Source organism: Nyctibius grandis, chromosome 3 (assembly GCF_013368605.1).
Source record: "Nyctibius grandis isolate bNycGra1 chromosome 3, bNycGra1.pri, whole genome shotgun sequence".
Taxonomy (NCBI): Eukaryota; Metazoa; Chordata; class Aves; order Nyctibiiformes; family Nyctibiidae; genus Nyctibius; species Nyctibius grandis.
The window spans coordinates 54,570,029-54,596,409 of NC_090660.1; the positions used below are offsets into that span (position 1 = coordinate 54,570,029).

Consider the following 26,381-nt stretch of genomic DNA (forward strand, 5'->3'; position numbering starts at 1 on the left):
GGATGGAAATGGATCTATGTCTGCATCCTAAGAAATTTTAGCAGATGGAACTTGGGAACTTGCAAATAGGAATTGCCTCTTCATTTAAATATGTATGATTTTTGACAAGATGAAATGAAAAAAAGGGTGAGGTAGGCAGTCCTTTAACAGCTTCCCAAATGGCGGAAGGAGTTGCTGTGTGACAATTTTTGGCATGTTATGGTCTACACCCTCACTGTTCTAAGTGTTGCTGATCAGCACTACAGATGTTAGTCTATGAGTCTCTTAGTCTATGAGAATGGAGGGGAACCTGACAAATATTACAATAAACGACCCCACTTGTATCTGGAAACCAAGGCAAGTGGGACTCTGGTTATGGTTTTATTAATGAAGAGGCAGCCTCCAGACCAGATTTGAGAAGTATCTCTAGCATATGCCTTAATAATGCAATATCATATTGCAGCAAGAGTAGATGGCAAGCAGAAAGCTGAGACCATCACCCTGAAACATGAGGTCTCTTTGTGTCTGATAGTACTGGTGTGTGTGCGTGCATGCATGGATGAGGATTTCCTTTTGCTATTTGCTTTAAAAACCAATTGCTGGTGGAGAATGCAGCATAGCTTTTGTCTCTTCTCATTTTAAAAATCCTTTGTGGGTTTTCCTAAGCTTTATTGCTGGTAACTTGCTTCCATTCCTCATTAAGAATGCTCAGAAGTATACAACAGTCACCAATAGATCTGTTCAAATAGTGAGGCAGATCCTGAACAACAGACCCTTCCTTCTGATTAGCCTACTTTTTGAGAATTGCTGTTGCCCTTTCTTTTCAAACCAAAGCAGATCTTGGGAGCAGACTCTCATTCATCAGTATGATCAGTCTTGGCTATCAAGACTATATCTACATATCAATGTAGATATTTTTAAGCTATCCTCTTGCCTTTGTGTTCTGAAGTACTTTGCTTTTCCCTTGGGAGAATACCTGATGTCTTTTGAAATAGTTTAACTTCAAAATACTCATAGAGCAGCACTCAGCAGTAACTGAGGATATATTGGATCTCAAAGAGGGGTTAAGCGTACATGTGTGTACTCACATACAGCTTATCAGTAGCACTTTTGCTGTCTACAGTGTAGGTGAAGATCTGGCCTGAAGCATTCTGGGTAACTTGTATTTTTTTTGGCTAAAAGATTTGCTTCTCTGACTTCATGGCACAGACATGAGGTTTCTGATATGGTCAGTAGAAGGTAGCCGCCTTGCTTTCTAGACTCCAGTGGAAGAGAAATTGACATCAGAAAGGAGGCTGTACCGTGTGTGGCAACAAATTATTTTAATATGGTAATCTGATTCCTGACTCAAACAGTCACAATATAAACCTTGATTTTACATGTCTGTGATTCTGCAAAGCAGTATAGAAATTTTTAGAATATATTCTTTGTTTCAGGAGCTGAGAAATCAATTTATTTCCAAGGAATTAAGGATAACAAATTTTTGGATGTATCAAGGCTATACTATAAGCCTTTGCAGTTGTCCACTCCCTTTTGCGGAGTCAAGAATGTAATTTTACTGTGTATTTAAAAACTAGGACTTGCATGCAGAAAGTACCCCCACTAAAGCAGAAGCATGCTGTTTTCATCCCTCTGTGCTGTAATATATATCAAAAACCTCTCTAAGACGTGTGTTGAGAATCCTATCAAGAACTTCCTAAAGTGTGAGAAATTACCTTGCCTTATTTTCATTTAGGTATGATCAGATTATAACCAATGAGTGAAATGAGAATTTGGTTATCCACAGCTGCAGGTTTTTTCTCCCCACTTACTTTTTTTCTGTCTGTGCAGCCTAGCCCAGTGTAAACTTTCTCTTTTTGGGGTATTTGTCGAGTACTGACAATAAGGAAATGCCAAACTCATACCAAAGCCATGCAGGTGAAACTATAGTGGCATTCGTTCCAACTAGGACACTTCTCATCATTTTAGGATAAACTAGGTTATTTTTCCTCATCTCTGACTCTCCTTTCCTCTGTTTTAATGTTCAGTCTTTCTGAGCACACTATACGTCAAAGAATAAAATGTAGTAAAAATGAAACAAACCTCAAAACTCATTTTTTGCGCACAGATTTGCAGATACCTATGTACTAAATAAATTACTTAAGTTTAACTTTCACAATATAGATTGAGAAAGTTTACCTTGTAAGTGTACATTAAAATTATATAAGCTGAACTATGAAAGGACAGAATTTTCTCAAAGCACTAAGAGAAGTCTTAATTACTTAATACTGAATGTACCTCTGTGTATTTAGCCTTTCTTCTTAAGAAGGGTACAAAGATGAAAGGCAGGTCCTGCTTGACTAATCTGATCTCCTTCTATGACAAGGTGACCCGCTTACAGGATGAGGGAAAGACTGTGGATGTTGTCTACCTAAACTTTAGTTAAAGCCTTTGACACCGTTTCCCACAGTGAAAACGGTTTGACACAGTTTCCCACATTCTCCTGGAGAAACTGGCTGCTCATGACTTGGATGGGCGTACACTTCACTGGGTAAAAAACTGGCTGAGCCTGAAGAGTTGTGGTGAATGGAGTTAAATCCAATTGGCGGCCGGTCACAAGTGGTGTTCCCCAGGGCTCAGTACTGGGGCCAGTTCTCTTTAATGTCTTTATCAGTGATCTGGACGAGGGGATCAAATGCACCCTCAGTAAGTTTGCAGACAACACCAAGTTGGGTGGGAGTGTTGATCTGCTTGGGGACAGGAAGGCTCTGCAGAGGGATCTAGACAGGCTGGATCGATGGGCTGAGGCCAGTTGTATGAGGTTCAACAAGGCCAAGTGTTGGGTGCTGCACTTTGATCACAACAACTCCATGCACCGCTACAGGCTTGGGGCAGAGTGGCTGGAAAGCTGCCTGTCAGAAAAGGACCTGGGGATGTTGATCGATGGCTGGCTGAATATGAGCCAGCAGTGTGCCCAGGTGGCCAAGAAGGCCAACAGCATCCTGGCTTGTATCAGAAATAGTGTGGCCAGCAGGACTAGGGAAGTGATTGTCCCCCTGTACTCAGCACTGGTGAGGCTAAACCTCAAATACGGTGTGCAGTTTTGGGCCCCTCACTACAAGAAAGACATTGAGCTGCTGGAGCAAGTCCAAAGAAGGGCAATGAAGCTGGTGAAGCGTCTAGAGCACAAGTGCTGTGAGGAGCAGCTGAGGGAACTGGGGTTTAGTCTGGAGAAAAGGAGGCTGAGGGGAGACCTTACTGCTATGTACAAGTACATGAAAGGAAGTTGTAGCAAGGCAGGTGTTAGTCTCTTCTTCCAGGTAACAAGTGATAGGACGAGATGCAATGGTCTGAAGTTGCACCAGGGGAGGTTTCGATTGGATATCAGGAAAAATTTCTTTACTGAAAGGGTTATCAAACATTGGAACAGGCTGTCCAGGGAAGTGGTGGAGTCACCATCCCTGGAGGTGCTTAAAAGGTGTGTAGATGTGGTGCTTCGGGACAGGGTTTTGTGGTGGACTTGGCAGTGCTAGGTTAACAGTTGGACTTGATGATCTTAAAGGTCTTTTCCAACAGAAGTGATTCTATGATTCTGTAAGATGTTGATTTTCAAATTGGGAATTTATTCAGAATATCTTCTGAGATTTTTTTGGGAAAACAGTGCCAAGCAAAGTTACTACTACCAATATTCACTTAAACATGAAATGACATCAAATCTTCATTTAGAAGTTCTGCAAAAATGGGCAAAGAAAAAATTATCTTCTTTCCTTTATCTTCTTATTTTATTTTAACGTATGCTTACTAGCTAAATGCACTCCGTGTGCAGATGAACTCATTTAAATTCTATAGTAGAAATTTATTAAAGGGCTAATGATGGTGATTGATACACAGTAATTATACCACTTAGAACTCCGCGTATTGATTCCAGATAAGGTCAAAGGAGTGTATAAAAGGAGTTTGAATGAGCCAAGGAAAGATACTTATAACTTTTGTTGGAGTATATCATCACAAATCCTAATTACATCTTCAAAATATCTGTCCCCTTGCCTGTGGACAGAAAGGCAGGGTGTTTGTAATCTATCCCTATTTTATCCCACTGCTAATTGCAGTGAAGCGTGCCTACAAGATACCCTAATGATTGGTTTTTCTACCATTGGACAAGCTCTCCACGTGCATGAAAACTTGAACTTTGCTAATTATCCTTCATTTCTGCACATAATAGCTGAAGCACTTGTACTGCATGCTACGTTCCAGCCTTTGTTCTCTGCCTTTTCTTTGGCCTGTAAGCTATTTAATGGATAAATAGATGCATTGCTGCTTAGGTGGCAGTTGTGTACCAAAGACACGTATGGTGAATAGATAATTTTCTTTGAGAGTTCACAGCTGTAGGGTTATTGATTTGAAGCTTCAGCTGCCACAGCAGCTATTGAAAGTCTCTTTGGACCTGCAGGAATCGGGTACTAGATCTGACTGAATGGGCAAGAAGATGCAATTCTATTAGCTGTTGCAATGAAGACAGCTCTGTTGGCACTGAGTATGTGTAAAGGTAGAAGTTCTTAGTGGAGCTTGGTATCTCATTAGAGGTAAACGCTGCACAAACCCAAGCCAGTGGCAGGCAGGAAGTGGCGAGAAACCATTAATCCTAGTCCCAAATTGTGCCCTGATAACCAAGAGTAATGTATAGTAACGGAAGGTGTGCCATTGAAATCACTTATATGGTCATCATTAATGTTGGTGGAGTCATTTCTGTCACATAGGTACTTGGAGGAGTCCGATTCCCTGTTCAAATGCAGTTTATGGAGACATGTTGTCATTATCCTTAGAGGAAACCTGCTCCTCCTCTTTTTCCCTGTCACAGGAGGTATCTCCTTGCCTGTTGAGCATGAAGCATGTCTGCCTATTTTTGTTGTTTTGTTTTTGTCTAGACCAGAGAGGTCATCCTTCAGAGCTCTGTTACAATTTCACAAATGCTCACCTGGTGCTCACCTGGCAAGTTGCTGGGCAAGTTACTGCTTGCCTTATGTTATGCTGCTATGCAGTGATAGCTTATTGCAGTCCTCTGTTGCAGGCTCTTTGTAGCTAGACCATCAATGCTTGCATGAGAAGGAAGATCAGACTGCTAGACAGGGCATCAGGGACCCTTGCTTTCTCTTTACTCTCCAGTAAGCGGAGCGTGTTAAAGTGTGAGCTTGCAGGGCTCAAGTCATTCCGCATTAGTTGCCTACGTGCTAGCTCTCAGCCTGCGGTGAATGCGAGGTAGGTTTAGCTCTGTGTCCTGTATTTGTGCCTTGGAGGCTCAAGAATAATTTTGGCAGATTGTTGGGGATAGTGGCAGAACTAGGTCAGAGCCCGTAATGTTTTGAGGATGTGAGTGGACGTCATCTTCCAGAACTCTGGATGGATGGATTTAAGAGATTACCCTGTCATTACTGGCTGCCTACCCAGTTAGGTTTTCTAAAGTGAGCTTAGCTTGCCCTGTTGGCTTTTGTTGTAATGCTTTTTACCAGAATCTGCTGAATGTAAAAGTAGATGCATTGATTCTTTTACAAGCCAAAGAGGAAAATACCACCTGGATGCAGGTGGGGGCCATCTTCTACCTTTAGTCCAAGGAAAAAGTTGAATGTCCCTTCTTAGCTTTGAGTGGATTTAATAAATAAGTCATATCTACTTCTGATTAGGATTTGTGTTTTCATCTCCTCCTCTTGAGCAGAAGGTTTGTGGCCTTCAGCTTACAGGATAGCTACTTCTGCATAGCCCTCTGTCCAACTCACAGGAATTAGCAAAGACTTACTGTGTGATCCAGCCACCACAGTTCAGGATACTGCTAACAAAGCTCTATGAGGAGATGAGTCTTCTCAAAACTTCCAGCATAGTAGGGGTCCGTTCCATATTCCCCAGGAGCCAGATGGGATGTAGTGCTGTTTATTGTGGTTCCTTACCTGCTGAGACCAGCTCAGTGGGTCAGTTGACTTGTCTCTCATTTTCCAAGATTACATTTAATATGTAGGAGAGACATGCATCCAGGCAGGCTGGTTTATGAAATGTGCTTCATCTGTTCCTCTTCTCTTTTCAGAGGTGTCCAGCTCTTTAAAAGACCAAGTCAACTCTGCTTCTAGGTTAGTGTGTCATGTAGTCTGTTTCCCTCATTAGGATTTTGATAGCTGAACTTCGAACTGCATACCAAGTTCTCTGCTGAGAGATGTTTCACTTTTACCAAGCTGAGTGAGGGAGAGGAAATTTGTTAAAGGCTAACAGTTTTTTGCAGTTTGTTTTTTAGAGGATTTTGCTCATCTGTATGTCAAAACAGTTTAGCTTAAGATAGTTTCACAAGTGGCCAATGTGAAACATTTAAATTATTGATTTTCAGTTTGAGAAAATGGAAATGTCTGCTTAGCTTTGGGAATTCATGAAAATCTACTGCATTTCTCTAACTGCATGGAACTGTAAAGTTCTCAATCTTCCCCCGTACACTAGGAATACAACCATCTGTTTCTTACCAGTTTGTGACCATCGCTCGCATTCACCATTTGTAGTGAACGTGATCAAGTTTAGCTATGCTTCTGCTCCTGTCTACAGCACTGCTGTTTGTTAACAGGCGAGGCTACATCCTAACAGTGTTTCCATCAGTCAGTTCTGGAAATATCTGGCACTTGACCCTTGCTGCTTCAGCATTTTGATAAATTGCTCCAGGGCAGTACAAGAGCTAGCAGCGTGTTTGACACTGTTACTTGGTCCATTCCACTGCTGGGATAATCCTGCTTGTTGGGATAATCCTGCTAGCTCTCTGAACTCATGTTCAACCCATGTTGTCCAAAAGGGCAGAAAAAAGTGTTAGAGACAGCCATATGCCACTGCAGACTGTTGTTGAGGGGAAAGGTTGATTGCCATACATTGCTCGCTGCATTGTTTAAAAACTTAATGTTTAGGGCTCTCTAAGTAACTGACTGGTATGACTTTGTAACATAGACTGCACCAGAACCCTTGAGGACAAAACCCCACGTTTGAATGTATCTTGACACTGACAAGTTAACCCTTAGAGAAATTTCTCATGCATTAGAAGTAGTAACTGAGGTGGTTCTGATTTATTTCATATTTTCTTACTGTTTTATTTTCTACTTTGCTTAAGGTATGTCCCAGGCACACATGGGCTAGTACATTTTATTTTCACAGTATATACCCATTGCTCTATATAGTGTTTGAATGAGGTTTAGCTTCTAAACTTCACCATCGGTATGAAAATCTTTAGCTTGAGTGTTCATGCTTTTGTTTGTGAAATAAGTTCCTAATTCTGCTTAAAACTGTTCTGACGATAGTGCTGGTGTCTTGCTTTGGATGGAACAAGTTAGGGAATTCAGCGGTGAAGGTGGAAGGGTGACACTGACTTCCTGACATTCAGCTCCTGTTTGCCCACGTGGCAGATGATTACTATTTTTTATCTTTGTGGCTTGTTTGCCTTATCCTTTTAAACCAAAGGGATACTTTTAATGTTGCATTTAAAGTTAACAGTTCTTTAGGATTATGCCAGGTATCAGAATAAAGAATTCCCAAAGCAGGGCTAACTACATTTACTGAGTTAAAAGTGAATCTATTTAAAATTTTACTGTTTGGTTTAAGAAACTTGTATGATTGCACAACTTTTTGGTTTGGCTGTATTTCTGGACACAAATAATGCTAATTTTTAATTTTTCTTGTAAACTAGGCAAATGGTGGCTCGAAGTTTGCTGGACACTTTGAAGGAAGTCAGTGATGATGAGAGAGATTGTATTGCTGTGTTGGAGAGAATCAGCAGATTAGCTGATGATTCAGGTAGGTAGCATTAAACATTTTACTGGGTTAACGAGGGAAAGTTAGAATTGCTGAACCTGTGTTCAGCACAGGACCAATATGTTCTTTCTCATCTTCAATATTCAAAATAGGCTTCTGCAAATACAGTAAAATACTGTAAAATTTCGTTTTGCTAAATCATCACCCCAAAGGTGACTTTTTTCCTTACTATTTCCCTCGACAGAATTAAGTCCCTTCAAAATGTAGGATTACTGCTTTCCATCAGTACATTTTTGAATAACTTTTATTATGTACTTTGGGTACTCAGCAGATCTACATGATTATTTTAGATTTGTAGATAACGATTAATTTCTTGCCTTGAAAAGAATCTTGCAAAACATCTGTGCAAAACTCCCACTAGTTTTGACAGAATTTGAATGCTGAAGTTGTTACCCTGGTCCCTTTTGAGCAACCAGTTGTGAAGGTAGGAGAGGAAGTAGGAATTGGTAAGCGAGATGCAGATAATAAGTAATGGGTAGAAGGACTTTGTAGATATAGAGGGGCTTTTGCCCGTGAATATATTGAGACTGCTGGGTGTTTGGAATAAAAGGCAAAAGCAGGAGAATAATGAAAAACAAATGTGAAAGAAAAGGAGTGCTTAAAAAGCGGTGGGGGAGTGTCTGAAGGGAAAAATGGCGTGGAGAGAGCTGCAACAAAATCCCAGGTTGAAGATGCTCTAGAAAGAATTAAGGGCTTGATTTCAACATAGCTGATACAGTTAAAGCACCAGAAGGAAGAAGGAAGTCTTTGAGGCAAGACATCAGAGAAGATCTGAAGGTCATTCTTTTGTCGTTGTAGGAGTGCTATGGAGAGAAACTTGTGTTAAATCTTACACAAGAAGAAAATGTTTCTTCTGTTCTATGTCTGTTAGTTTTTCTTCCTTCTTCCGGAACTGCAGAACATAATGCTTTCCAAGGGTAGAAAGGTCTTCCGCTCATTTCTGTTATTATGTCATTACTGTCTTCATTAAAATGCACGTTTTATTTTTCTGAGGGAATGTCCTTGTTTAGCCAGGAAAAATAGCCTGTTGTCAGCGTTACATAATTGTATTGAGTACCTCTCCAAGGCTTCTTTCAGAGGAAAAAAAAGTCACTATTCATTTAACATTAAATGTGTCTCTAATTGAGAACAGTGGCGTGCTACTGTTTCTAGAGTGCTTTCCTAGCAAAGCTCTGCTTCTGAAACGAGTATATACTTATATATAAACGAGTGCTGGTTTATGTGATCATGTTAACAGTTTTGACCATCAGAAACTTTCTGAAGCTTCATTTCAAGTTTGGAAAATAGGGCAGATGTGTCCAGGGGAAAAAAGGCCTTGTGCGGTAACTTTATAGCCTTAGGCTTTTCATTGGTGACCAACTAAGTGTGTCAAATTGAAGTTTGTTTAGGTAGAAATGTAATGGAAGCCAAGAATTGAGCTCAAATCAATTTGTTTCTTTTAACAAGGGTGGAGTACATTTTTAGTCAGGGTTGATATTTTCCCAGCGTCAGTAAAAGCAGCATTTCAGGCTTTTCCTGCGTTGTAGAAGTTCTCAGATCTGCTGAACCAGTAGCACTGGATTCTGCAGCTGCCCCACAGATTAAATTTCTGCAAACTTAACTGAGTTTCGTGCCTTGAGCAGTTGCGGTATTGGACTTAGCATGTTTCTGTAAGACAGGTAATTAGAATATCCTTGTGTCTTAAACCATGTGAAAATTCATTAGGGAACTAGATCTGCTTTGTGTCATCTTTATATATGTGCTTGACTATTATTCAAACTGCAGCACAGTGTTTTTTTGGGGTTTTTTTGTTTTGTTTTGTTTAGGTTGCTATTACTAGACTTGTTTTTCATTTTTCTCTTACCTGAGGCTTTTTTCCATTTCTGTTATTTTTTTCCAACTTGTTCTGTAAAACAAAAAAACCAACTGAATTTGGAATAAGAAAACATTATAAAAGTATCTGTGCGTTTTGACTTGATTGGTTAGAGCCATCCTGGAGTCAAGCCTTCATGTTTAAATGCATAAATAAACAAAAATAAAAACACACTGTTGGGAAGTCAAACTAAACTACGTACAGGACTCCTCATTTCTAATAGGTGATACTCACTAGTCTTATGCCTGTTTTTTAACATTTGGAGGTATTTGTCTTCTCTTGTCAAATGAAGACACAGAAAGTGAGGTAGTTTTCTTTTTTTGGCAGCAGTTAGTGTAATTTGGTTTGAATTGAAGAACATACCTGGGTTACACAGTGTCCGTGCTCTCTTTGTGCTACTGCTGCCATTAGCTAAAATATGGGTACAGCAGTGAGTGAGAAACACCTACTGCCTAGAAGTTGCCTAAGCAGTCCTCTGTCCTGTTAATACCTTGCAACTTCAGAAGTCCTATGGTTGGGCTGATATTTTTCAGACATGATCTTTGCTTGAAAAAGAAACATGTTTATGTTTTCTTGGGTTTGTTTTGGTGTTTTTTTTTGTTTTGTTTGGTTGATTTGTTTTTTTTTGGGGGGGTGGGGTGTTGTGGTGTGGGTTTTGTTTTTTTTTTGTTTGGTTTTTTTTTAATAAACTGGGGCTATGAGACAGTCATTTCTGTGTTTGAGAGCAAGAGAATTTCCAAACAATAATTACTGTTATTCTTCATGTATTGTGCTAACACTTTAAGAAGCTAAATGTCATCTCTGTTGTGCTAAACACTGCATTAATTAGAAATAAAAATTAATCTTTACTAGAAAAAGACCTGGGTCCAAATATGATTGTAGGATGGAAGGCACAAAAAATTGTGAGATTATGGTTTGGTATGACTGACACAGATCTTGCCATACCAACTGGCTAGCCATGACTGAAATTTTTTGAGGCATCATGGCAAAGGCGAATATCAGCTCTAAAACTATTTTTAAAAAAATTGTGGCCAAAAAATTGTCAAAGAAATAGCTTTTGGTGGAAACTCATTTGGACTCTTTGAGTAGTTTCTTACCAATATCAATAATTTATGAAACTTTCTTTGGGAGGGAGGAAGAATTAAGTATTACCTATACGTAAAGAATGCTAAGTGATGTTTTAACATCTCTCTGTCAACAGCCAGTGTGCAGGTTGCAGGTGGAGTTGTAGTGAAATGTATTTTGTGAAGGAGAGTTCTACCTACCATTGTGTAACTGCACATACAAATGATATAAAGTGGGTATTCTCCTGACAGAGCAGTTTGGACTCTTTGTAATTAATTAGTTGCAGGTTACATGTGATTTTGCTGCCTTAAGATCACTAGTATGTTCCTACTGGGAAAAAAATATCCATTTCAGACGATACTGGAAATGAGCTGCTGCCAGAACACAGGAATTGCTGTCCCCTGGTATCATGTCCTGCTGTGTGTAAATGAAAGCATAGAATAGCTGTTCCAATGGAGGAGACCCATCAGTGGCAGCTGGGGAATAATCTGCCACCTCCAACCCCCTTACTTGCCAAAGAAACTTTTTCTCCAAATCTCAGTTGTTTGGAAGGCTTATTTTCTTCAGTGTTTGTCTTCATTGCTGTAGTTGAGTGTTACTGCTAAGTCTGTGATTTTGCTGTGGGGTTTGGGTATTTTTTAGTCCTTCCGAACTCTGGACTTCCCTACTGTCTTTGGTAGTGAGTTCCCTGGAATAGTTACAGCTGTGGTAAGAAAGGTGCTACCTTGTATTGCTTTTGAATCTGCTGTTGAATCATTTTAATTTCTCTGTTTCTTTAGGGGTGTTGGGTATGGCTTCCCACTTAGATGTTTTTATGGTGTCTTTGAACCTACAGAAGCCAAGCAGCAGCTTAGCATAGAAGCTCAGTGCTTGGCAACTGTTAATTTATCCTCCATAAACACTTGTTAGTGATAAAGTGCTTATCTTTGTGTTAAACAGCTGAGCCGCCTTCATTCTCAAATGTAGACTAGCTGCCAGACTTATGTGAGCTTGAACAACGCACTCATGTCTGTCTTTTTCACTTGATTAAATTAGTATTAGTCAAACTTTTTTTTTTTGGTACCAGCTTGTGAATGGCTTATCTGATATAAGGCTTCATCACTGTGCACACATCTGGCTTTGAATGTTAGCTGAATTATTGCAGCATTGGCATTTTTCTCAGTGTGCTTGCAAAACTGGGCGCTAGAAGCTTTAAATCTTATTTTCTGAGGGTTCTTTTAGAGGGAGAGTCTGTATCTTCATTTCTAAAATACATGTGGTATTTTAGCATACTATGAAATAGATGCACATAGGTATCTTTCCAAAGAAATGACAGGGAAAAAGAAAGTGCCTGGAGGACTTGTGCTTATTTGCTTGACTATAACCAACTAGAATTCTTTTTCTCCTTGTGAATGCAATTAGCAAACAAACTGATTTTAAAAAACAATTATTAGACTAATTGGTCATCAAGTTTTGAAACTGTATGATCAGGCTTAATGTGGATGGCCTCACAACCTTAATTGCTTAATAGTGTGCTTAGCCTATGTTTGTAAGACCATTTCAATTACTGCTGTTAGTATAGTGAGAGATGCCAACAATACCGGTTGAATACCACATATTAGAGCATTTTGTTTAACAAAATCTTCATATGTAAGCAATATTAATGGGAATGCTAATATTTGCCTCTCCCAGCTGTCAATAGCTCCACCTGTTTTTTCTCCCCTCCTGTATCTTCGTGTTTCTGGATTTTTCCATACCTCTTCTCCCATCTGCTACACTAAGAATTTTTTCCTTTGCTTGATGTGATCCTCTTTTGTCTCTCCGTGCTTCTGATGGATGATTAATGGTGACTTTACATGCTCTCATTAGTCTGTATTTCACTCCTTGTTCTGCCAGTCAGTAATGAAGTCCATTTCTGGTTAGTAAGAGAAAAGAACCTGCCTGCTGAAGCAGCAGACATGTCAGATGCATCAGTCTTTCCAATGGACTCCTAAGCTAAAAGGGATGAGCTCTGGTTACAGTGTATTTTCACTTGTCTAGATTTTCTTTTGTCTTCAAAAAAGGTAGGAAAGTTGGAGGGACAGATGAAATGGGAAATGAGAGAAATCAAAAGGGAAAATATGGATGACGCTAGAAGGAACAAGGAGGGGAAGGGAAAGTTATATTTGGGAAAGAAGGGGATAGATAAAGTTTGAATTGATAAACTGTAGAGTTTATTTAAACTTTGTGTTTGATTATGGAAATGAGATTCAGTTTGAGAATAGACGTGTACAAATCCAGTACTATTGCCATGTCGTTGGCAGGTTGGCATCTTAGTATGCTGTGGACCTTATATTCAGGCTGAATACAGAAATGGGGATTTATACAGGGGGAAGGGCATGAAGGTGTTTTCTGTGCTGCTTGTTTCTCTCTAGCACATATAAATCAATATTTTCATTTGCCTTTCACCAAAATATTTTTTTTTAAAAGAATGAAAGTGTAAATGCAAAGCTATGCACTTACCTTTACTTCTTACTCACAACCCTTAATAAGAACAAACACTAATATTACTGATACTCAGGTGTTCTTAAAACATTCATCAAAATCGTCAGTTAAAGCAGTGTTAACATGACCGGTAGTTGTTCTTCATATACACTTTTACAATGTGAAAACCTTACAGCCCCTCACAAATGTAGGGAAAATTGACTGCTGCTTGTCTTCCAGAATGGTCATTTTGGGATAACGAAAGCTTTGCAGTATTTCTTCTAAATACAGTACGTTGTTGGTGAATAAGCTGTTGTGAAATAAATCTAGTTGTGAGCTGGCTCTGGAATAATTACTTCATTTACAAATAACTGTTCTGGAGCAATTAGTTGGTATTATACTGCGCAGCTCTGCAGTAATCCCCTTTTAATTTCCAGTATGCAGCTAACTGTAGTGCTTTACTTCCTTAGAGCTGAAGTGGAATACAGAATGAACTGAAGCCTAAGCAGGGATGAAATATACATTACACATTTATAAAGGAAAGCTAAGTGTATGTGCTAGGAGTAGCTAGATGAGTATGTTGGCACTTTGCTTACATGAGAGGTAGTGTCAAATTGTAGGGGAAATTAAAATGGTTTTTTTTTCATGGATGGGGAAGGAACAGTTAATTACTTCTGTGATTTTTGGAGTCAGTTTGGGATGTAGATTTAAATGGTGATTTGTGAAACAGCTAAAACTGAAGATTGGTGTGCGCAGATCAAAGTCTGCGCAGGTTCTGGAGATGTTGGTTGGAATATATTGCTGGTTTCATGTGGTCTGGAAATTGAGAGAGGTAGAACTGTGTCATTTTATTCTGGGAACTTCTGTTCAAAGTTATTTCACAAACAGAAGAAATGGAAGTCTGTTTTCACTTTCTTCTGTCATTCTTTTAGTTTTGCTTGATTTCTAAAACTCAGTTCAGTATGGTTCTGTATCTAGAGTACACACAAGACCCGACAGAATGAAATAAAGTGCTAATGAATGAGAAAAACATGTATAACTGTTTCTAAGATCTAATTTGTTGTATTAATATTTCTTTTCAATTTTTTTTTTGTTTTGACAAGTTGCAGCTTTTTTTCTAGTAGCCTGCTACTTTAAGGCATAGACTTGTACCTTCAGGAGGTAGTTTGAGAAGAGCAGCATTTAAAAGTACTTCCTCTGCCAATCGGAAAAATACTGTTCCAAGCAAATGTTATGGAGAACCTAATTGTACACAGTGATTTTCCAGAGTGCCTAAAATAGAAATTCTTAGTATTGATGTGAAGCAAAATTCTCCACTCAGATTTTGTTTATACTGTGTGAAAGCCTTGTCCTGACTGTATTGTACAGTGCAAAAAAATATATATAATACAGATGCATTCGCCAGCTGGATGAGCTTATGCTTTAAGAAGCTGCGTGTAATAATTTTAACTGATATGGCCATGCTCAGTTCACAGTGTTGATGACCAAGCCATAAATTTGGTTATAAACAACAGAAACGTTTAAACTGAAATGGCAGACACTGTCATGTATTGAAGCCTGCTGGAATTTGCATTTGGAGCTGCCACCCGTCTAAGCTAAAGACAAAGCTGAGGAATGGATGAAGGGAATGAGAAGTGCTGTGTCTTTAGTGGAAATTTTTGGCATTGTTGCTTGGGTCTTTAGGAAACATAATGCAAAAAAAAGTTCTACTGTAACCCCATGAGACTGCAAGATTAGGCTTTATTCAGTATACACTGAAACATATGCTTCAGCATTTGGAAAAACCAAGCTCTTATCTAAATTGGTAAGCTTAAGGTTCAGGTTCTTGCATAGCAGCAGTAATTCCCCAGAACAGCACAAATGCCTTTTTGATAGTGAATTACAGTGTTGCATTACACAGCCAGTTACATACAGAGTGCTGGTTTGTTTGTGGTTTTAATTGACCTTACTAAGATCGCAGAGCCATGTACTTAAAAGTTAGGGAATGTGAGAACTAAGCTGACTTTACAGATCTAATTCATTCCTGAGCATGAATTTTTCAAATCTTTAATCGCATCATCTCATCTGTCTGTGATCCTCACAAAGCTAGAGCTTGCTTGGTAGCTCAGGAAGGAGGGGGCTCACTTTACATGAGCAGTTCTTCAATATTGTCGGGCGATGTGGCCACTCTCTTAAGTGCTGCATAATAGATGAACCCTATTCTGAAGAAAGAAGGATCTTAAGTTTTCGGTACTCATTGCTCTCTTACTGGAATGCTTCATAAAGAAATTTATTAATTCAATTTCACAGCAAACCTAGTAAATTTGGGGAAAGGGAATGTGTCCATTACTTTACCAGTGGGTGGGCAAACTGTAGAGGTATCAAAACCAAAAGAGTCTGCTCATTTTGAGTTCCTAGTGTCTGAAGCTTTATATATATATATATCTCTTGATAAGCTTAATACAGAGCTCTTGTTGGCTTCGATTGCAGTGGTGGTATTTCTTCAGCAGTGAAGACACAGAGTTTGGACTGCAATCAAATGAGTAGTGTGCCATTACTCTCTGAAGAGTTTTGCTTGAGCATTTTGCACAGTGTCCTGGTTTGGCCCAAACCAGGCCAATTAGTCTTAGAGAAACCAAGGTCACTGCTAAATTCCTCACTGCTTACAAGTGAAGAGCCGAAGGGGGGTCGCACCTGCAGGGAGGAGCAGACAGGGCAGGTGACCCAAGATTGACCAACGAGGTATTCCATCCCATACACGTCCTTCTCACTTTCCTATTTATCACTAACCCACTGCCTCCTGGAGGTGGGGCCCAGGAGGGAGGGGCCCTCCTGTCTCCCACTGATTGGTACCAGCTTTGCCAATTCTCCAGTTAAAAGCCTGCAGGTGTGATGGCAGGGGGAGCTACTGGATTTTCCCCTCTGCCTGTGCTGGGGGAGCAACTCTGCCTGAGGAGGATTTCCAAGCTCTCGATCTTGGTTTTGTATATATTTGTATATATTTGATTATTTCTATTATTATTATACTCTTTTTCATTATTATAGTTTATTAAAACTGTTTTAACTTTCCAACCCATAAGTCTCTCTCCCTTTTCCCTTTCCCTTAGGGTGGGGGGGGAGAGGGTTAACAGAGAGCATCTGCTACCAGGTTAATAGCTGGCCCAGCTTTAAACCGTGACAGATTTATTGGTGCCCAACGTGGGGCTCGAGAGAAGCTCCAACAGGTTGCTCTGATAAGTTGAATCCTGGCTGTGGTGGGAGGAGACCCGGAGAGCTCAGCTGAGAGAGGGGTTGGAAATTAAAACAGATAGTGAAGATGGTGATGTCATTTTTGAATTCTGTGTTATCTTGTCTTTTTATAGAGTTTCTTTCACAATTGAGTATTGCAATGATGCCTTACCTGCCGTGGGCACTGTGTTATTGTTTGCTTCTTATGAATGTTTACATGCAGTTTAGCAGTGGGCGCTGGTCGAAATGTATTGTTTTGGTATGGGGTTTGATACTGATTTATGCTGTGATAAACTGGGCAGTTCCTATTCCGATTTCTTATCTCTGTGACACAATGATGGGCAGCTTTAATCGCGAATCAGTAGCAGCGACTTCATCTGCACGCTCCAGGCGTCCTTTAGCTGATTCTGTTAATGATTACACTTCCAGTTTTACTTCGGGAAATAGTACCTTCTCCTTTTCTGCTAAGCTGATTCCACTAGATTTTGCGAAATTAGGATGGTGCTGTCCAGGTGGCATGTTTTTATTTTTGGTTGTCCTGAATGTGTTTCTGATGTGGGATAAGATTAAATACCGGTGCAGGGACAGTTGTAGGTGTTATGCAGCCACCTCAGATCCTACAGTGTGTACTGCCGCTACAGCCACTAAACCCACTGAAACCTCTGCAGCCTGCACCACAGCTGCTACACCCCCCAAGATGGCCACTGCAGCTACTCAGACTCTCAGCACTCCCACGACAGCCACTGCATCTACTCAGACCCCAGCATCTATCGAATCTGTACCAATTGCTCCTGTAACCAGGAAGAAATACCAAAAGAAATCAGCTCGTGAAGAGAAGGATGATGACTCAGAGCCTTCTAAGACAGAGCCATCATATGACCCAGGTGAGGGCCCTTCTCAGGCAGAGTTAGGGCCTGACACAGATGGGGGTTTCCTCAATCGTCCTTTTAAAGCAGACCCATCACAGAAGAAAGGTCCTTCTAAAGCAGAACTATCACAAGAGGAGGACTCGGACGTAGAGATAACCTACCACTCCTTATCCCTGAAGGACCTGAGAAATATAAGGAAAGACTTCAGCCGTTATGACGGTGAGCCTATTATTACCTGGTTGCTCCGATGCTGGGATAATGGGGCAGACAGCATGCAATTAGATGGCAGAGAAGCCAGACAGTTGGGATCCCTGTCCAGAGATGGTGGTATTGATAAGGCGCTCGCAAGAAAGTCAAACACTATCAGTCTCTGGAGGCAACTCTTGTCAGCTGTAAAGAGCAGGTATCCCTATAAAGATGATGTTATGAGTCACCTAAGCAAATGGACCACTATAGAAAAAGGTATTAACTACCTTAGAGAACTAGCGGTGCAAGAGATTATTTATAGACACCCACGGGAAGTTGTAGATCCTGATGAAGTGGAATGCAACCGATCCATGTTCCGGAAGGTTGTGAAGAATGCTCCACCGACATATACCCATACATTGTCAATATTAGTATGGGGAGAAGATGCTATGGCACGACCTAGTGTGGGTAAAATGGCTAACTGTATGCGACAGTATGAAGATAGTATTTCTTCCCCACTGCAGGCACGCATCTCGGCTGTGGAAAAACTGACTAAGGAGAACAAGGACTCATTTAAAGAACTGTCAGACAAACTGTCCAGGATTGAGAATAAACTTGACTCTCTACCTACACAGGCCCGCGTTGCAGCTGTTAGGAGAAAACGCTCTCATACAGGACCAGCTCAAAGGAAACGGAACACATCACAAGGTATCCTGTGGTTTGCCCTGCGTGATTATGGGGAGGACATGAGCAGATGGCATGGACAACCTACCAGTACCCTACAGGCACGAGTACATGAGTTGCAAGCTAAAAGAAATACCAGAGAGAATTTGTCTAGGAGGATGGCTGCTCCAGTTACCAGTGAGCAGGACCCCAGTCAGGGTAGATGGGCCTCAAATCCCTTTTTCCCAAGTGTGAATAGGAGAAATGAAGGTCCAGTCCCTGTGAGCAGTACGAATCCATTTCTTAATTAGGGGGGCCCTGCCTCCAGCCAGGTGGAGGAGAGGGACAACAGAGTTTATTGGACTGTGTGGATTCGATGGCCTGGCACATCGAAACAACCAACAAGCGGATCAGGCTGCTAAAGTGTTCCAAATAGATTTGGACTGGGAACATAAAGGTGAACTATTTTTAGCTCGGTGGGCTCATGACACTTCAGGTCATCAAGGGAGAGATGCAACATACAGATGGGCTCGTGACCGAGGGGTGGACTTAACCATGGACTCTATTGCACAGGTTATCCATGATTGTGAAACATGCGCCGCAATTAAGCAAGCCAAAAGGTTAAAACCTTTGTGGTATGGGGGGCGGTGGTTGAAATATAAATATGGGGAGGCCTGGCAAATTGACTATATCACACTCCCTCAAACCCGCCAGGGTAAACGCTATGTGCTTACCATGGTGGAGGCGACCACCGGATGGTTGGAAACATACGCTGTGCCCCATGCCACTGCCCGGAACACTATTCTGGGCCTTGAAAAGCAAATCTTGTGGCGACACGGCACGCCAGAGAGAATTGAGTTGGACAATGGTACTCATTTCAAAAACAGTCTCATAGACAACTGGGCCAAAGAGCATGGCATCGAATGGGTATATCACATCCCCTATCATGCACCAGCCTCTGGGAAAATTGAATGGTATAATGGGCTGTTAAAAACTACCCTGAAAGCAATGGGGGGTGGAACCTTTAAAAACTGGGATAAGCATCTGGCACAAGCTACCTGGTTAGTTAACACCAGGGGATCTATCAGTCGAGCTGGCCCTGCTCAGTCAGACCTTCTACATACAGCAGAAGGAGATAAAGTCCCTGTGGGGCATGAAAGGAATCTGTTGGGAAAAACTGTTTGGGTTCTTCCTGCAACGGGCAAAGGTAAACCCATTCGTGGGATTGCTTTTGCTCAGGGACCTGGATGTACTTGGTGGGTGATGTTGCAAGATAGTGAAGTCCGATGTGTCCCTGAAGGTGATCTGATTCTGGGTGAGACTACTTAATTCTGAACTGTATGTTGTTACTGCATAAGTGTCTTTCAGGTTAAGACAGTGGTGATGAGACCGGAGCTAGCCGCAAGTGGCGTCCAGTAACCTCCTCGAGACTGACATTTTGAACCTGCAACCCGTGGGCATGAACCATGACAAAACTCATACCATCTCTCCTGCCCTGAGAGACTGCTAGCCAGATGGAAACCCACAAACCTGAACTAAATGAACTTAATGAACTTTTTGTATAAAGATGAATCATAAACTAGTGATATGTGTATATATATTTGAAAATGAAAAGGTAGTGGTGATCTGAGTATGACGTGAATGGTATGGAATAAGGGGTGGAATGTCCTGGTTTGGCCCAAACTAGGCCAATTAGTCTTAGAGAAACCAAGGTCACTGCTAAATTCCTCACTGCTTACAAGTGAAGAGCCGAAGGGGGGTTGAACCTGCAGGGAGGAGCAGACAGGGCAGGTGACCCAAGATTGACCAACGAGGTATTCCATCCCATACACGTCCTTCTCACTTTCCTATTTATCACTAACCCACTGCCTCCTGGAGGTGGGGCCCTCCTGTCTCCCACTGATTGGTACCAGCTTTGCCAATTCTCCAGTTAAAAGCCTGCAGGTGTGATGGCAGGGGAGCTACTGCATTTTCCCCTCTGCCTGTGCTGGGGGAGCAACTCTGCCTGAGGAGGATTTCCAAGCTCTCGATCTTGGTTTTGTATATATTTGTATATATTTGATTATTTCTATTATTATTATTATACTCTTTTTCATTATTATAGTTTATTAAAACTTTTAACTTTCCAACCCATAAGTCTCTCTCCCTTTTCCCTTTCCCTTAGGGTGGGGGGGGGAGGGTTAACAGAGAGCGTCTGCCACAGGTTTAATAGCTGGCCCAGCTTTAAACCGTGACACACAGCTTCATGCTAGGCAAAGGAATGAATCAGGTTTCTCAGCATTTCACTTCTTTCACTCTGTGTTGATGGTAATATCACAGTAATCAGTTCCTGCGCCCTCTTACCATCACTTGCTAGCTTTTATCATCAGAGAGTTGTGCTATTTCTTGAGGGAGATGTGTGATTGCACAGGGCGACAAATCTACGTGCCAGTTCTTGCTGTTTTATCACGCTGCTGTGGTGGGGCAAAAGCTGCGTCAGCCAGATCAGTTCTTTGATACTATTTGTAGTCTGGCTGCACAAAGAGTTGCATTGGTATAATGGAAAGGCCAGCAGCAAGTTTTGGATTTGGCAGGATGGGAACTGCTTGAAGCAAATTTAGAAACAATTTAAGAAGCACTGCTGCCAAACATGCAGCCTCAGCCAAATTTCTCTTTCTGTGTCCCCCTCCCGTCTGCTCTCCCCACATCTGTCATCTGCTGCAAGGAGTGAGGCAGGGGTCCTAAGAAGGGAAAATGAGATCCTAGTGATAAGTGTTGTGACACAAGCCTCTTGTACCCTTAGACCATGTCCTGGGCATGTTTTGAAATAGCAGCCTTATGGGAAAGGTGGGAGCGAGTCACTCCAGTGCTGGCAGTGGGCCCTGGTTCCAATTTCTTGTCCAGCAAGTTTCAGTCTCCCTCCCCTGTAGTCACTAGTTTTATCTCCTTGTGACTCACCTCTCAGCCCTCCATCCCTCCTTACCCAGCCTGATGGTTCCTCATTCTGCTCTGTTTCCCATCTGCAGCCTTTTCAAAAGAGTTGCTCTCGGGAGAGGGGCTGTGTACAGTCTGTCTGCAGTGATGATGGCTTTGTCCATCTCAAAATGTGAGCAGCAAGGAAGGACTCTTCAGTTTGTAGTTGCTGCGCTCTCTGTTGGCTACTAGGCAGGTGCAAGTGTTTTCAAGGCCTCTTAGCTCAGCCACCTTTGGGCAGGTTTTCACACAGGTGGAAAAAATATGTTGAGATGTAAAAGGATTCTGTTCTCTGGCACATTTCAAGCCCCTCTTCCACAAGTGAAGAAGCTAGGCCTTGTTAGATAAGAGGACCAGAATTTGATGTAGGAAGAAAATAGATGGTTTTGCCAATTTTAGTCTTGAAAACAGCTGATCTGCTTTGGTTGGTTGTGGGTGTTTTTTTTTTTTTTTGTTTTCCTGAGGCAACCTCACCCAAGTGAAGAATTGCAGCTTATGCTATCTTGTGTTCTAAGGACTGCTCTGGCAAATTTTTATAAGGAAGCAAAAGGTGAGTTAGTATGATAGGAAGTATGAGGCAACTTTAATAGTAGGAGGTGCTGCAAGCTGCGAATAGAAAGTTACACTGAAATTAGAAACTTAGGCTGAGGATGCTAACTTTTTATTCTCTGACTATGTTTTTTAGAAAAACTGCAAGAAGTAGTATTTCCTTTCCTCTCATTAATATGGTATGTAGAATTTAGCTTTCAGAATTAATGATCTCATTAACTATTATGTTTGTCCTGTTTACGGGTGCTTATTTTGGTCAACTGTCATGTTTAGTGCTACAAACATAGTATTCACCAAACTAGAATTTAGCCTTTTGTTATCTGTTTATTTTCGTTAATTCAAGCCTGCTAAAACTTGCACATAGTTTGAGTAATTTTCTTCAGGATATGACTTCTTCAATACAAACTTCAGGATGTGTGTATTGCTTACTGAGTTCAACCTGTGCATGTTTTTTCAGAGTATCTGAAGTTTAAATAAAAAGGCTTTTGTCCTGGGTGTTCCTGTTAATATCTTGGGAAGAGAAACAGAGCAGATTGGAAGACTTTTTTTCTTTCATGTCATGAACAGCAAATCTATTCAGTATTGATTTATCTAGGATTTCATTTTGTATTTTGAAATTTTGTCAGTAATTCATAAACTTTACAGAGTATTTTGGTACATTTTTCTATAGGAGAAGTAATTTAAGTCTATAGCCAAAGAAATGGAGCCCTCAGGCATTTGATTGCTTTGTGTGCTATGAGCTGTTCTGTTCTCATTGTCCTCAGTGAAGAAGAGACTGCACGCAGCATGGTACTTGCTTTATCTTTGTTTTGTTTAATTCAGGCCTAAGCTGTCACTTGTAACCAGTGTTTAAGAAAGCCAAGTGCTGCATGCATTGGCAATTGTAAATACAAATGCAAGTTACATGCTTCTATCTAGAAAAAGGTTGTATTTTTAATGTATCATGTTAATTCCAAGTATTCCAAGGAAGATGGCTTTGGTCATACCATTAAGTTTTACCTGAACAATTCATATGTCAAAATTTAGTAAGGTGTGCTTATCCTCTTAACAGTATGCATCTTATTATTTAAATATTGTAAATCGAATTACTGTAACTTGAGAGTAATTGATGAGTTTTTATTTTGTGTTTTTATAGATAACCAGTTCTGTAATAGTAACTACAAATGTCAGCAAATTCTGAAAAGACAGAAATACTTAGTATTTAGGTCTGAAATTATTTTTTTTCCTGTGGACAAGTGGACTATCAGGCTTGTGATAATGACCTACTTCTTAAATTGAAGTTAGTTTTTTAATAGTTGGGATTTAATCCACACTTGCATTTCTTTTCTTGTTTCTCCTTTCATCCCCCCAAATAGATGTGTTTGTTCTGTGGGGATTAGGATTCATTCAAGCAGTGCACTGTTTTCTGAATTAAAAAGTGAATTAAATATTTTTTTTAAATAGCCACCAACTTTGATGAAAAAGATACCTGAGAGGTTTAACAGAAGCAACTGGAAAGATGAAGGACCTTTTCCATCTAACAAAAATATCAGTAGCCTTAAAAAGCAAAGAATGAAAAAGAGTGTTGGTGGTTGTGGCTGGTTGTCCTTCTCAGTGGGATCTTTCCCTCATGAGAGGCTGTGGCCAGGAGCACCCCTCAGTTCATTTCTTCTCATAGTGGTACCAGTGTTGGGTTGACTTTCTGCTTAGCAGGTTTCTTGGAGGTAGGTGATGCTTGTAGGGAGTTCAGACAGATTCTAATACTCATAATATTTGGTGGCTTGCTCTCTTACACGTCTTGGTTTTTTACTCAGAATGTGGGGCCTGTCTTTTTAGTAGTTTAGCAGTACAGAGTGTAGTTGTACCTGGTTTTGCAAAAAGATGGTGCTTGTCAAAATGAAGTTTGACATGAACACTTGAGAACATAGTTTGTGTGTGCAGGACTGTAAAAGGCTTATTTTGTTGGTATCTGGCAGTATGCTTGTAAACATTTATTGTGCCTTTTCTGGTTCTATTTTGACCCTGACAGAGCCAACAGTGCGGGCAGAACTGATGGAACAGGTGCCTCATATTGCTATGTTCTGTCAAGAAAACAGACCTTCAATCCCATATGCTTTTTCCAAATACTTACTGCCTATTGTGGTACGATACCTCGCAGACCAGAATAACCAGGTAAGTGTCTTTTACAAATAGTTTATTAGGTAGTTGAATATATTTGGTGTGAGATTTTTCAATTTAAATGATTTAGCATCATACAAGTGTGTAGTATTTCGGGATAAAAAGGTTTTGAATGACATGAAATACATGGCACTCTGAACTTTAACGAAAGAAAATTTCCAACACTTTTTCGTCTAACGTGATCTGTTCTGATTCGGGGCCTTTTATCTGGTGTTGTATTCTTATGGACAAAATCAAACAGTCATGCTTACATAATTTAAATTCTGGCAAAAAGGAACAGTAGTTATGAAAAACTGACTCCTTGGTATAATTCAATTTTTTAACACCATTATGTACCTTCATAACCAGTTGAAGGTTAAATGTTTTTAGTTTTTAAAAACATTTAAAAATGTTTAGTTTTTTAGGTTTTTTTCAGGTTTGTTTGTTTTTTGGAACTTTAAAGTTAAAAGCTTTCAATAAAGCTTTTGGATTGAATTTGTGTGGTTTGTTTCTCTGCATGTATGAATTAACTTGTCTAAAGCTTTCTCTAGCCTTCTCCACATCATTTCAGATTAGACTAATACTAGGTGTTACCTTATTTTAAGCATTTTAGGTCTCTGAGTTTGTCACTTTTTTTCTTGCCCTTTCCAGATTTTCCACAATTAAAAATAGGTACCAAAGCCTATTTTTCTTAATAGTTGGTTTGCTAATTCATCTATAATACAACCACCATACTTCTGCTTGATATTCTCTTGCTAGCAGATCAGTGATTCTGTTTGTAGTCTTAACCTCTGTTGATACTTGATAGTTCATTTAGCTGGTTTGCTCTGAAACAAAGATCTTGAAGGCGTTTTCAGAATTGCTTCATTGCAGTATATAGTCTCCTGTTTTATGTAATGTTTTCTCTTCTAATGAACTTACTTTTTGAGACGCAGGGGTTAGCCAGATACAAAGTCAATTATTAATGGTTATCTTATTTTTGTACAGTCTTTTTTTGTTAGATGGAACTAAGCAAAATTGTCTCTCAGAATTTAAAATACATTGGAAATAAACGCAGTTATTCGTTGTCAGACAGACTTGTTAATCTCAGAAAAAGCGGATTTGTTTAATAAAATTCACGTTCCTTAGAACTTTGTTACTCCCAATTAGTTGTGCTCCTTTTCTTGCATGAGCTACTTCCATGGCTACTTTTTTTGACATTGCTGTCCTGTTTTTTGGGAAGTGTGTAGGTGGACACTTTTATAATAGCATTGCCTTAGTTTATAATATGCAGGTGTTCTTGAGTTCAAACACAGGTTTTTACAAAAATTAAGTGTTTGCAAAAGTGGTTTTGGAGCACTTGTCCTCTCGCCGAATGCAGTTGGTATAGGTGTGTGGCAGTGTATAGGTACAGCTTCCAAAATACAGGACACATATTTAAACAAAAAACCAAAAAACTGTCTTCAAATTCCTTGGTTCAATTTTGGTCTTTTTATGATAGGTAAGAAAAACAAGCCAGGCAGCATTGTTAGTTCTGCTGGAGCAAGAACTCATAGAGAGATACGATGTGGAGACCAAAGTATGCCCTGTTCTGATAGATCTGACAGCTCCAGACAGCAATGACGATGTGAAGACGGAAGCCGTGGCTGTAAGTAACAGCAAGACCAAATCACACAGTATAAAGTTTGCTTGAACACTTGGTGTTGCAGTGATGGTAGTGTGTTTTGAAGATGCACATCCATGTGGTATTAAAGAGAAAAAATTATATTGCTATCCATAACTAATCTGTAACTTTTTCCATGCTGTGTTACACTCAAGTCAAGGTTAGATTTAAATTCAATAGCTTATATATAAAGTAAATAAAAACCCAGCTGGACAAGACAGCATGGGGGATTAATTTTATTGACTCCTAAAGCATCTGCTATTGTTGACTTTTTAGGTTTTTTTCAGGTTTGTTTGGTTTTTTTGGAAGTTTAAATTGCATATGTGGAAAATTTCCATCAGTGGAAAATCTTTAACGCTTGAATTCTGTTGGTCTTTGCTGTATGTCCAGTCTCATTATTAATTTTGTTTTATTGGACAAAATAATAAGCATCTGAGTTGATTAACTCATGGTTGGTTGGTGGGTTTCTTTTTTGCAGTAGACACAGCCTTAATAATTAAAAACTATTCTGTCGAATTAAAATAGTAAGCAAATTAATAAGTTAATTTATAAAGGAGAAATGGGAGAAGCTGTATGCCCTTATGTTTCCCTTGAATTTTTGCAATTTATGTTTATGCTTTTTGCTGGATGATTTTTAATTTTTTAAAATTTTTTTTTTTGTTTTGCTTGAGAGAGACCTCATTTAATATTTTATTTTCATAATGTGGCTGAACTCATAAACAATAAGCAGGCTGGGCACTATTGCATTTGGCACCAAATTTTTAGTACTTTCTTGAAGAAGCTTACAAATACATAAGGGAATAAAATTTAAAGCAGAATTGTTTTACCCATCTTATTGTTTTGAAGACATTGAAACTTAACAAACGTTTCTGTAGCTCACTGACCCCCTAGAGGTTAGAAAAATAATAATTTATTATTATAGAACTATTAATTTAAATAGTTCTACTGAGGTAATTAGGAAAGTTAAACACAAAATTCTTTTAGATTACCTTCTTTTTAAAAAAGTTTTAGTAAAAATCAGAATGAAAGAGCGGTT

The 26,381-nt window shown here is 39.9% G+C and overlaps 1 protein-coding gene across 5 annotated transcripts in view; it reads left to right on the forward strand.

Annotated features, from left to right (window-relative positions):
* Nucleotides 1-26,381, forward strand: part of PPP4R1 (protein phosphatase 4 regulatory subunit 1) — a 77,826-nt gene that overhangs the window by 19,989 nt on the left and 31,456 nt on the right. For 3 of the 5 annotated variants that reach the window (XM_068395957.1, XM_068395958.1, XM_068395959.1), the window contains 3 exons: nt 7,658-7,764; nt 23,576-23,718; nt 25,184-25,330. In XM_068395957.1, the coding sequence (XP_068252058.1) occupies nt 7,658-7,764; nt 23,576-23,718; nt 25,184-25,330 (397 nt within the window). Of the gene's footprint in view, nt 1-6,034; nt 6,075-7,657; nt 7,765-22,274; nt 22,357-23,575; nt 23,719-25,183; nt 25,331-26,381 lie in introns of those variants that run through there. The other 2 variants (XM_068395961.1, XM_068395962.1) reach the window with 2 other exon arrangements.